We start from the raw sequence: 11,193 nt of genomic DNA on the forward strand, positions 1-11,193 counted from the left end.
CACAATTATAAATGTACAAGTTGAAATTGGCAAATAATAAGCAAAGTTGTACCAAGTGGTTTATTTAATTTTGTACTGTGCTACGTTACCAGAGGCCAAAACTCCAAAATGAGACAAGACACCAGTGAAAATCCAGCAAATGGAAGAAGCAATGAGGGAAAACATATTAGGGGTTGGCCTCCATGACGTCCTGAATCCAGTAGAGGAACTCACACACTTTGACGTAGACGCCAGGGTAGTTGGGCAGAGCGCATCCCTGACCCCATGACACCAGACCCTGGAGCTGCCCAGCACACACTAGGGGGCTGCCGGAGTCACCCTGACAATCACAGAGGTAGTGAATGTGGCCAGTGGTGAAGCTGTTCCACGCTTCCACGGTGCTACAGGTTTAATCAGTCCTGAATCTGTCATCTCAATTAGCCTTCAAACTCACATTGCAGGCGTCTCGGCCTCCGTCCATGTATCCGGCACACATCATCCGGCGTGAGATCATGCCAGGGTAGGCGCTCTCACATTCCTGATCGCCCAGGATGGGCACATCCAAACACTGAAGATGGACGGGCAAGTTCACTGGAAGCACAGAAAACCTTGCTTTAACATGTGGCCAAAGAGATTACGGAAAACACAAGCACTCTTCTCACGTCTGCAGTTACTGAGTTTAATAGTCCAAAACTACACTATAATAAAAAAATCCTGCATTTGCCAACTTCTATCTGAAGTACGAGCAGGATCAAATTTTGACCTACTACTCTATCATCCTAACCATCTCAACATGTACCAAGCTCTGATTTACTGTACACAACTTCCTGCTGCAATGTTACAGGCCACTGTACAGGATAAAGCAAAACACATACTGTTTGACCTATTTCAGCAGCAGAAGTATCATCACAAGCAACGCTGTTTGTTTTTCTCCTGACCTTAAAACTGAAGCATCAAGGCTGTATTGTGGTGCAGAGCAAACAGTGGTTACAGATTATAAGAGATGCTCATGTAGGCGGAAAGTCCATTTAAAGCGGGTTGTTTGCATTAAGTAGGAAAACGTGTGGTGCACACACAGATTAATGCACAGCAATAAGGAATTACCGCTTACATGTGAATAAACCAGTTACGGTTAACATCAGTCAGAGAGACGTTAAAGTCAGCAGGATAGGTTTACATTTAGTGCTTGGGTTAGAGATGCAGAGTCAGTCTGCATTTGGCTCCACACCCAGTGGAAGACAAACGCAGACACTCAAACTCTAGCAGAGAGAAGGTAGAGGAGCAGGGCAAAAAGGTCTGGGAGCATCTGGTGGCTGGATGGAAAATAGCAGGAGGCAAACAACGGTAAACAGGGCTGAGACGTTAGCGATGGCATTCAACTCCTGGATAAGAGTGTGATGGATGCTATCGATTGTGTCAAATCTCACCATGTGATGTTGCTCAAATACGGAACTCTACGTATGTCCTACAACGTATGATTTTTAGCAAAAGCAGCTTTCATGTTATTTCTTGAAAAACATGCAAATTATAATAAGTTTTCCTTTCGTTTCCCGTGAAGGTTAGAGCCGATCCCATAGACTGAACCACCGCCACTATTATTAAAGATTTTCACCAAACGGTTCTGTTGATTGATATAAATATAACTGAAATCGTTGTTATGCACCCACCCTCATCACCCATGGCAGTGTTTCCCCAGCCAGAAACAGAGCAGGAGAGTCCTGCATATGGGCACCCTGTGGGCAAAGGGATGGGGGAGACAGCCTCCGTCTCCTCCACGGGGTGGAAGAGCTTGATCAGCATGATGTCATAATCCAGAGTCTGGTAGTCGTAACTACACACACACACAAACACACAACAGGCTGCTTCTGTTCCTCACCACAGGACAAACGATCATATGATCATTAAATTGTGCAACATGAGAATTCGAGCTTCCTGACTCACTCGGGGTGCCAGATGATGGTGTCAGTTTTGACGAGCTGCTCTGTACCCTCAAACACCCGCAAGTTGTGTTCTCCCAGCATGATCTGCATGTAATAGGGACTGAGGCGAGAAGACGCACTTTAAAAGTGCTTACAAGCGCACAAAAATATTAACCCATACAAATTATATGTATTTTCATCAACATGGTTTTGATGCTTACTTGTACCAGCAGTGGGCCACAGAGAGCACCCACTGTTTGTTGATGAGCACCCCACCACAGAAGTGGTAGCCATAGTTGAGGGAGGCCATGTAGGGTCGAGAGTGAGGCTCACACTCCTGTCCGCCAATGACCCGACCGTCTTCATGAGGAACTGCCACTGTCGCACACAGACATATGGAAATTAAACTCTGCCTCCAAATCAGATTACAAATACACACTCTGCACATAAATACAGCATGTGACCACGTGCCAATTAGAGACCGGTGTGAATGCGTGTCTGTCGTTACCAGCAGCTCCAACCATCAGCAGCAGAGCAAAGAGTCTCATGGTGTCTGGTGAACGATAAGAAGACACCTGAACAGGCCCCAGGTCACATTTATATCCCTGCAGCCCAGCCGTGCTCCACCTGCTCCTCCCGCGTTCTGTTAACTCCATCTGTGTCTTTGCCTCGTGGCACCGGTGTGAAACCCCGATCTGCGTCGTTATCACTCTGTTATCACACGCCGCCGCTGCCCCATCGCAGCACAGTCCCCGTCGCCTGTGTTCCTCATTTACAAATGTGGACCAGTGGTCCCCCCACATTTAACATCTGTTTCTTGTTTGTTGAGGGTTCTGGATCTCTCATGGGCTGTTCTCGGTGAGCCACAGTACACAAACAGTGACGAGTTACACAACCAGGTAAAAAAGGTTAAAAACTAACTAAAAACGGGAACTAACAACAAAGGCAGCTTCTTAGGTAGTTATGTCTTTTAACTCTATTGCTAAGCATCCCACGTTATAATTTGTTTTAATTTGTCAGAGCTTAATTAAGACAAATGTTTGTGTGCTGTTGTATACGACTCTGCTTTTGGCTGTCCTTGAATTAAAGCCAAGACAAGGTGAGTGAGAAAAACATCATCTGTGGTCAGAAAACTAGAACAACATGCCTCTTTTTTAGGTCACAGCATTTGATAACTTTTGTAATTTTAACATTTGCAGTTCAAGTCATTTCACCTATAGAATCATCTTTGTTCATCACTCCTATGCAATGATGGAATAGGTTATATTTGCTTAAATATGGCACTTCACTATTTTTTCCACTACAGAAGTAGAAGCCAACAGTGGTGGGTGGGAGAATTGGGATGGAGGGTTGGAGGTGCGAGGAGGCGGGTGCATGCACAGGCAGAGGGGCTGAGGTATAAATGTGGTGAGTCATAGATCATTTGAATCCAGTCTGGTCACAGGAGGCTTCAGTCAGCTACAGGATGATTGGCCTGATTGTTCTCACACTCATGGGAGCTGCAGGTAAAACACCTCTGATGTAAGGTGTGACACAACACACTGCTCATTTTAACGCACGTTTCCTCCGCTGCTACTCCACAGCCGCAGCGCCTGTGGATGACAGGATCGTAGGTGGCTACCAGTGTGACGCCCACTCTCGACCGTGGCAGGTTTCTCTTAATCTCGGTTACCACTTCTGTGGGGGCTCCCTCATCAACGAGCGGTGGATCATCTCTGCTGCCCACTGCTGGCAAAAGTTGGTACTACATTATCATAATGACACCAATCCATAATGGCTCATTGTTAGCGTGATTGCGATCCTAATATTTTCTTGCCTCTATGTCAGTCCCTATTCTCAAATTGCAATTCTGGGCGACCACCACATCTGGATGTATGAGGGCACAGAGCAGTACATGTCTGTGGATGCAATCTATTGGCATGAAGGTTATGACTACCAGACCCTGGACTATGACATCATGCTGATGAGGCTGGCCCACCCAGCGACTGTGAACCAGTACGTGAAGCCCGTCGCCCTCCCCAAAGCCTGTCCTAAAGTTGGGGATATGTGCACGGTGTCTGGATGGGGCAACATCTACTCTGATCAAGGTGAGCTGCAACTACACCTTGATGTGAAAGTCCCACAATAACCTAATTAACAGCAGCTTATGTTGTTGAGTCGTTGGCGGCTGCACTGAATGTACGGACCCTCTTGCTCTTTTGTGCAGTGTTCAACCCCTTTTACCTTCAGTGTTTGGAAATCCCAATTCTATCCAACAAAGAGTGTGAAGGTTCCTACCCAGGAATGATCACTGACCGCATGGTCTGCGCCGGATACCTGGAGGGGGGCAAAGACTCGTGTCAGGTAAATTTATACTATTACACAGCACATTTATTAAACCTAAGGGGTCTATGAACATGTGGGGAAAAACACTGTGGAATAAATTTCCCTTCTCCGCTTTCTCTCTGCTGCTCAGGGTGACTCCGGTGGTCCTCTGGTATGTAATGGGGAGCTGCAGGGCATTGTCTCTTGGGGCCAGGGCTGTGCTCAACCTAACTACCCAGGCGTTTACACCAAAGTCTGCTCTCTGATGCCCTGGATCAATGATATTCTCTCTAGATACAGCTAAGCTGTGATCTCCCATCACAGAGTTACATGAGAGAGGGGAAACCGGAGAGAGACTGAAATTGAAGGAGACAGAAACAGGAGGTAGCGATGGGTAGTGTCAAAGAGAGGAGCAGCAGGAGAGCGACGGAGGGAGAGCTACAAGTAGAAGCAGAGATGTGTGCTGCCAGGCCAATAAAATATTTTGCAATATGTCCGTGTGTTTGTTTTTTGACGGTACTGCTCCAGCCCAGTACACACAGTACACTACAGAACTGCAACAGAAGCACATTTCACAGTAGTGTTAATTCCTAAGGTTTGGTTGGAACACGGCACATAAATATTAGTGTTATTTTCATCTTTTAGCACAGGTGCTCTACAAAATGACTGAGACAGTGTTGATATTCAGCCAATAACCCAAACTCAGACCTCGAGAACCTGATCGTGATTGTAGGAAACTGGAGGAGATCAACAACTGATGCAACGCGGGCTGTTTTCCTGGCACAGGCGGCTGAGGAGACCGGCTTCAGGCTGTCAAACCCGTGACACGAGTCACAGAAGGGCAATGCTCAAAAATACCACAATTACTTTCACTTTACAACAAGAAAAGAAACGTCAAGCTTCCCTCGATTGCCTTGTTGTCTTGTGTCGGGTGAGAGCGTTGGCTGTGGGTGAGCCATCAGCACTCAGCCGGGCTGGAATGGTGCCGCATATCCTGCTTGACACGATGTGACACCGCAGCGAGCAATAGAGCGGTCGATGGACAGTCGCACACATTCATCTCCCATCTGTCCTCCACTGACGGGTGAGACTGCAAAGCACCTGCTGCTCTGTCCAGCAATGAGTCATATCCTTCTTCATTACTATCACAGTGACAAGGCGCACAGAGATGATCAAATAGGACAGAAACACAGATTAGTCCATGAATGACTGATAGAAAAGGCCGTTTGCATATCCATTTATTATTTGAAGCAGGAAGAGGAGATACAAAACGAATCATCCATCTGATCTGAGATTTCCTGCCCTGAATATTGACCTGAGTATTTGAGAATGGTGTTTAACATTACAACACAATAAAAAAACAGAGAGACCGTGGTCTTTCTTACCCTGCACGGACTTTTACGCATGTTACTTCATGAATAAATCTAAAACAGGTGCGTGACATGCTTTCTGGCTTTATTCTTTATTCTCCAGTTGTAGCTAAGCTAGCTAGGCTAGCTAACGTCCCACAGAAACGGCAGCGAACTAAATAAGTAACTATCTAACTTTCCAAGAGAACACAAACCCTTACACGCAAAGAGTCTACAAAACCGTTCATAATCACAGGTATAATTGTACGGTAGCTCAGCTCAGGTGCTAAACAACTGATTTCCTGTTGCTGCTCCTTCACATTAAAAGCATTGCTATTTTTAAGCGCAAAGGGAGCACTTGTTTTAAAGCCACTCAAGAAAAGCTACAGTAATCCATAGTCATTAACATTTGCGCAATGTCTTATGAAAGACACAATTTCAGCTTCCGTATATAATCAGTATTGATCAAACTGCAGCAGAGGAAACGTACCGGTAAGTCTCGCTCAAACAAGATGCGAACTGTTTCTCCTTAGGAGTCAGTGACTGCTCCAACAACTGTTCCAGTGGCAGAAAAGAGCAGGGAGGTGACTTTTGGAGTGACACCTGAAGGGGCCAATCACGTGACATCCCTGAATCCACCAATGGTCACAATGATAGTATATATAAGTATAAGTATAAGTAATATAAGTATATATAAAAAATACATTTTCAGTTGTTCTGATCAGCCCCCCCGCCCGATGTGCCTGGTGCTCTGAGATTCATGAATATGAATAATTACACAACAACAGTGTATAGATGAAATAATGGCTCGGCATATGTAGTACTTCAAATGCTTTATTTGCTAAACATCTTCAACTCCAGAGGAAGAGATGGTGTCAAGATATCCTTCTGGGACAAAGCTCGAATGACGAAGTTAGTTACTGGCCATTGTCTCACGCAGCCATTTAATATTTGCACAGACCTGAAAATGGAAAGAAAGTTATTACATTTGTTGCAGTGTCACTACATTGAACAGCTTCAAATATATTTTTATGTTATAGGTAACCAGAGTTGTCACCTTGGAGTAGACACCAGGGTGGTTCTTCTCAGCACAACCATAGCCCCAGGACACGACTCCCTGCAGCTCACCCTTGCACACAACTGGACCACCAGAGTCACCCTGAGGGAGAGAGAAAGGACGAGTACGCTTACAATGGAGCGTGAAATGGTGTGTATATGCCAGTAAAACAAGTTTGACTAAGATATATGTGGAAATCTTCTTCATCTGCTAATGTACATCTGAAAATACAGTAGGAGACAGACCTGGCAGGAGTCCTTTCCTCCCTCCAGGTATCCAGCGCAGAACATGGTGTCATCGATCATGCCAGGGTAGGAGTTCTCACATTCCTCTTCAGACAGGATGGGGATCTCCAAGCACTGCAGCTTGTCCCTGTCAGCAGCTGCAATCAGCCAATTAACCAATTAACCAATCAATCAATATTAATGCAGCAAAATGAGCTTTCAGAAAGATACTCACTGGAGCTCATGGTGTTGCCCCAGCCAGAGACCATGCACATGGTGCCAGCGGGGGCACAGTCAGTGGGCAGAGGGATGATACCGACGTTCTTATTGAGGGTGGCAGGCTGCTTCAGCTTGACCAGCATGATGTCATTGGAAATGGTGAAGCTGTTGTACCTGGGGTTTCTAATGACTTTGGAGGAGCTAATAAACTGCTCAGTGCCCTCATTCTCTTTAATGTGGTGCTCTCCCAGACGCACCTCGAGGGTCCTGAAATAACAAAGTTTTGATGTATTCCTCTTTATTTACTTGGCAGATGCATAAGTGAGGTCGGAAATACATACCCCTTGTAGCAGTGAGCAGCAGACACAACCCAGTCCTTGGAAACCAGGGAACCACCACAGAAGTGGTAGCCAACGTTCAGAGACACCTGGTGGGGCTGGGAGTGAGCCGGGCACTCCTTGCCACCGACGATCTTGTCATCGTCAGTGGCAACTGTACACAGATGAAGACAAAGAGGAATAACCTTTAGTTTGCTGCAGTGTAGTAAATGCACAACCGTGTACAAGAAGTACTGCATGATACTCACAAGCAGCTCCGATAAGCACGACAAAGAACAGAGACCACATGCTTGCAGTGAGATGATGATCCATTCTGATTTTGTCTTTTATACCTGCTTGAAGCTGCTGATTGGTCTAAAAACTTTTTCCCTCTGGATGATATCTTGATATCTGGCTAATATGTGTTCAATGCACCAGCTGGATAATTCACAGAATGGGTTCCTTCCATGGCCAAGTCATGAACAAATGTAAAATGTGTGATCGCTGGTTTCTTTGACATTTGCTTCTAAGATTTTTAATGGCCTTCTGTCTAGAGTATTGGTCTCTTAATATTTTTAATATAAACTTTTGAAATGTAAATTTAATTAGATTTATTGTTACGGCCACACAGTGTATTGGGAGTATTTCTTGTTTTTTTTAATGGCAAATAAAATAAATGTGAATGAAATTCAGAAAAACAAATGTATCTAAATAATAACTTTCAGGAAAAAAAACTAATTTGCTGCAGTGCACTTGGGTAAACTTGGGTAAACTTGGGTATCGATGGTTTGCTTTCCAGGTTATGCAATTTCTTTAACAAATATAGGCATGGACTGATGATAACCATTCGAACACGATAAGCTTGAAGGGCAGCAGAAGTGATAAACTGACTTCATTCCCTGAGGTGTGAAGAAATATTCCTTTAATGCAAGATAAAACAGATAATTTAAGTGAGTTAACACCAACACTTTATCTTGTTTTATACTTCAACTAGTGCCAATTTAAGAATGCAAAATAGTCTTCTGATATTTATAGAGCAACCATCACCACCTCCAAGAAAAGATAAACAGTGTAGTGGGAAAAAAACTGCACCACTAATAATAATTATAGGAGAATTTACACTTTACTTTGTTTAAATTAAGTTGGAAATCTGAGTAAACACATTCTGAACATGAAAACACGCAGACAGCAGCTTCTCGCTTTGAGTCTGAATGTGAGAAAGGCTCCGTCTGGAAGTCAAAGCCCAGTCAAGGTCACAGTGCTGATTGCAACTACTTTGTAGCTTTACACCGCTGAAAAAAACAGTCAATTTGTATTTACATACATCTCTGTCAAGACTCATGGTTACACAATTGAAGACGTACTAGAGACTAAGACTTTAAGTGTATTTCTTTGTAAAGTTTATCCTAGTTTAGTTTATCCTAACAGTAATAATTCAGACTCTTTTTCGCTAAGAAACATTTTGAGGAGTCATTAAACATTTTATTTCTCAGGTTCCACACAGAAATGATGGAGGGACTGGGTGCACACCCCATTACCAGCCCCACCAGGAGGTGTGGTAGAAGCCTGGTCAATATTAATTGAGTGGAGCTGCTGCTCGTTGCTGCAAATATTGAGTGCTCCTCATTCTAGTACAGTACATCACCAGCGAAATCTCACAAGTTTAAGTTTTCTTCAGCAAAATGAGCATCGTCCTCATTGATCAAAACTGTTGGATTATGTGCCAGTAAACAGACGCTCTATGAATCCTACCAAGGCAACAGTGACATCATGCTGAGCAACACCATGAAATAAACCGACATGTCTGGTTTGTACTAGGGCAGTTAGTCCATATGTCATACAGTTTTAGTGGAAACAACTAAAGATTGTGCCATGATTCTTGTCAACACTTGCATCAGTCCTTCTAACATGTTAAAGAATGATGGAACAATTAACTTAACATAATTTTGAATTTAGCACATGTGATACCTGATATGTTTTTAAAGATGACCAATGGTATATGTTGTAAAATATAAAAAGTGCGATTTGTTTTCATAAAAAAAGCTAAATACAACATATTTAAACAAATACGTGCGCGCTTTTGCCGTTCAGCGGAACTGTGGCTGTTTCGTTCCGTGACGACGTCGGACAGATTTGCCGACGTACCACCAATGTCAAACTCACGGCGAATCTCGCACAGACATACCTGACCTCAGTATTCGTTGGTACTTTGGAGCAACTTTAGAGTACATATATATAGAAATTTATTTGAGGACCTCGCCACTGCTTTACTGGAGAAACAGGACAAATTATTCTACCGAGATGCGTCTCACGCTGCAAATGCTGATCTCCCACGGCCGGGTGGCCCGGAGGATTGGTTTGGGTCCACATTCAAGAATCAACATGCTGCGGAACATTTTGACAGGACTGGTCCGACATGAGAGGATAGAAACCACGATGGCCAGAGCAGATGAAGTCCGCTTTTATGCTGAAAAGGTAACTACACCGCCGTGCTGCTAGCTCACATGGCTACTGCTAATGTTGGTGTCGTTTGACCAGTGGAAATGAGACAGAACCAGGCTGTTGTCAGGGGGAACTTGGAATCAGTTTACGTCACGTGGGTTGTCAGTCATAAAGAGCTCAATAAGAAGCCGCTTTTACAGTTTAGTGTGAAAGGTCTTATTGTGGTTAGAAGCCTGATGTCAATCTCAAACCTTTTGAGGGGAATGAGGGATGGCAAATTGTAGAAATCAATACCAAACGTCACTAATACATAAAATTAAATCAGATTACGGACGTCCTAAGACGACTGTGGTACATGTTATGCATTATATGGACGCAAGTTTAGTTTCTGCCTCCCACGCTGTCCAGATATGATCAAACACAGTAGCTCTGACTATGTGTTTTATTTTCTCTTTTCCAGCTGGTTGACTATGCCAAAAGGGGAGACACTGATGAGAAGGCCATGAAAATGGCCAGCTTTTGGCTGACGGTATGTAACTGCAGCTCCTACAAACTGTATGTGTGAGCACTGTTGATGAGAGGCTGTTTAGTTTGAGTGTGTTCCCTTCAGGAAAAGGACCTGGTGCCAAAGCTCTTCAAGGTCCTCGCTCCACGGTTCGAGACGCAGTCGGATGGCTACACACGGATGGCTCGCATCCCAAACAGACAGAACCTGGACAGAGCCAAGATGGCCGTTCTGGAGTACAAAGGCAACCCCTTCCCTCCCCTCTACCCTGTGAAGAAACGGAATGAACTGACGCTAATCAACCAGCTGCTCAAAGGCTACAGAGAGGAGAAGGCGCAACTGTTGGCTGCAAAAGATTAATCAATAGCATTGTGGTCTAGGGTGAATGATGTGATGAACTAGAGACTCACCTGCAGATTGTTGCTTTAAAAATTACCATTGTTTTCAACACAAGGCGTTTTTAAAAGCTGCAGTTTGTTCCACTTCTGTGCTGGGACATTTTTTTAAATTTTTTTTTGTGTATTAATAAATGTTCATTTCACACGTTTCCTTTGAAGCTCTTTGCTTAACAAGACATTTCCGTAACACGATGACATTATAGAACGAACATGTACAGCTTTACAGTGCAGTGTTGAACAGCCCGCATCCATTCATCCTAGCGTGTGATGCCAGTTTAGGTATATGCTTAATGCTAATGTGAATACTTGGGTACAATAGAAAGGATTCTGTTAAAATGAGCAACAGTCCTAGCTGTTGGCAAACAGTGATCTACAGTATATTTACTGTGATGCCCAGGAGACCTTTCCTTTACTCCTGTGCAGTGTACTGTATAATTTGACAAAATGACAGGGTTACAGGATTTGATGACAGCTCTGCTA

The 11,193-nt window shown here is 44.1% G+C and overlaps 4 protein-coding genes across 4 annotated transcripts; 2 read left to right on the top strand and 2 right to left on the bottom strand.

Annotated features, from left to right (window-relative positions):
- Nucleotides 1-46: 46 nt before the first annotated feature.
- LOC114842685 (trypsin-like) lies at nt 47-3,398 on the bottom strand. Its single transcript, XM_029128455.3, has 6 exons — nt 2,407-3,398; nt 2,120-2,276; nt 1,921-2,019; nt 1,647-1,810; nt 434-570; nt 47-319 (listed from the first exon to the last, which is right to left on the bottom strand). Exons 1-6 carry the CDS (start codon nt 2,699-2,701, stop codon nt 167-169), a joined length of 1,005 nt encoding a protein of 334 aa, XP_028984288.1. The 5' UTR covers nt 2,702-3,398; the 3' UTR covers nt 47-166.
- Nucleotides 3,334-4,696, top strand: LOC114842687 (trypsin-2-like). Its single transcript, XM_029128457.3, has 5 exons — nt 3,334-3,403; nt 3,482-3,635; nt 3,726-3,985; nt 4,105-4,241; nt 4,354-4,696. Exons 1-5 carry the CDS (start codon nt 3,364-3,366, stop codon nt 4,504-4,506), a joined length of 744 nt encoding a protein of 247 aa, XP_028984290.1. The 5' UTR covers nt 3,334-3,363; the 3' UTR covers nt 4,507-4,696.
- Nucleotides 4,697-6,367: 1,671 nt separating this feature from the next.
- On the bottom strand, nt 6,368-7,751 carry LOC114842686 (trypsin-1-like). The gene is made up of 6 exons (XM_029128456.2): nt 7,638-7,751; nt 7,393-7,543; nt 7,068-7,318; nt 6,854-6,990; nt 6,609-6,710; nt 6,368-6,512 (listed from the first exon to the last, which is right to left on the bottom strand). The coding sequence occupies exons 1-6, from the start codon at nt 7,699-7,701 to the stop codon at nt 6,465-6,467; spliced, it is 753 nt and encodes a 250-aa protein (XP_028984289.1). The 5' UTR covers nt 7,702-7,751; the 3' UTR covers nt 6,368-6,464.
- A 1,711-nt stretch (nt 7,752-9,462) lies between these two features.
- Nucleotides 9,463-10,862, top strand: mrpl17 (mitochondrial ribosomal protein L17). Its single transcript, XM_029128459.3, has 3 exons — nt 9,463-9,843; nt 10,271-10,339; nt 10,421-10,862. Exons 1-3 carry the CDS (start codon nt 9,670-9,672, stop codon nt 10,673-10,675), a joined length of 498 nt encoding a protein of 165 aa, XP_028984292.1. The 5' UTR covers nt 9,463-9,669; the 3' UTR covers nt 10,676-10,862.
- The last annotated feature ends 331 nt before the right edge of the window (nt 10,863-11,193 follow it).

Source organism: Betta splendens, chromosome 16 (assembly GCF_900634795.4).
Source record: "Betta splendens chromosome 16, fBetSpl5.4, whole genome shotgun sequence".
In the NCBI taxonomy this organism is placed as follows: Eukaryota; Metazoa; Chordata; class Actinopteri; order Anabantiformes; family Osphronemidae; genus Betta; species Betta splendens.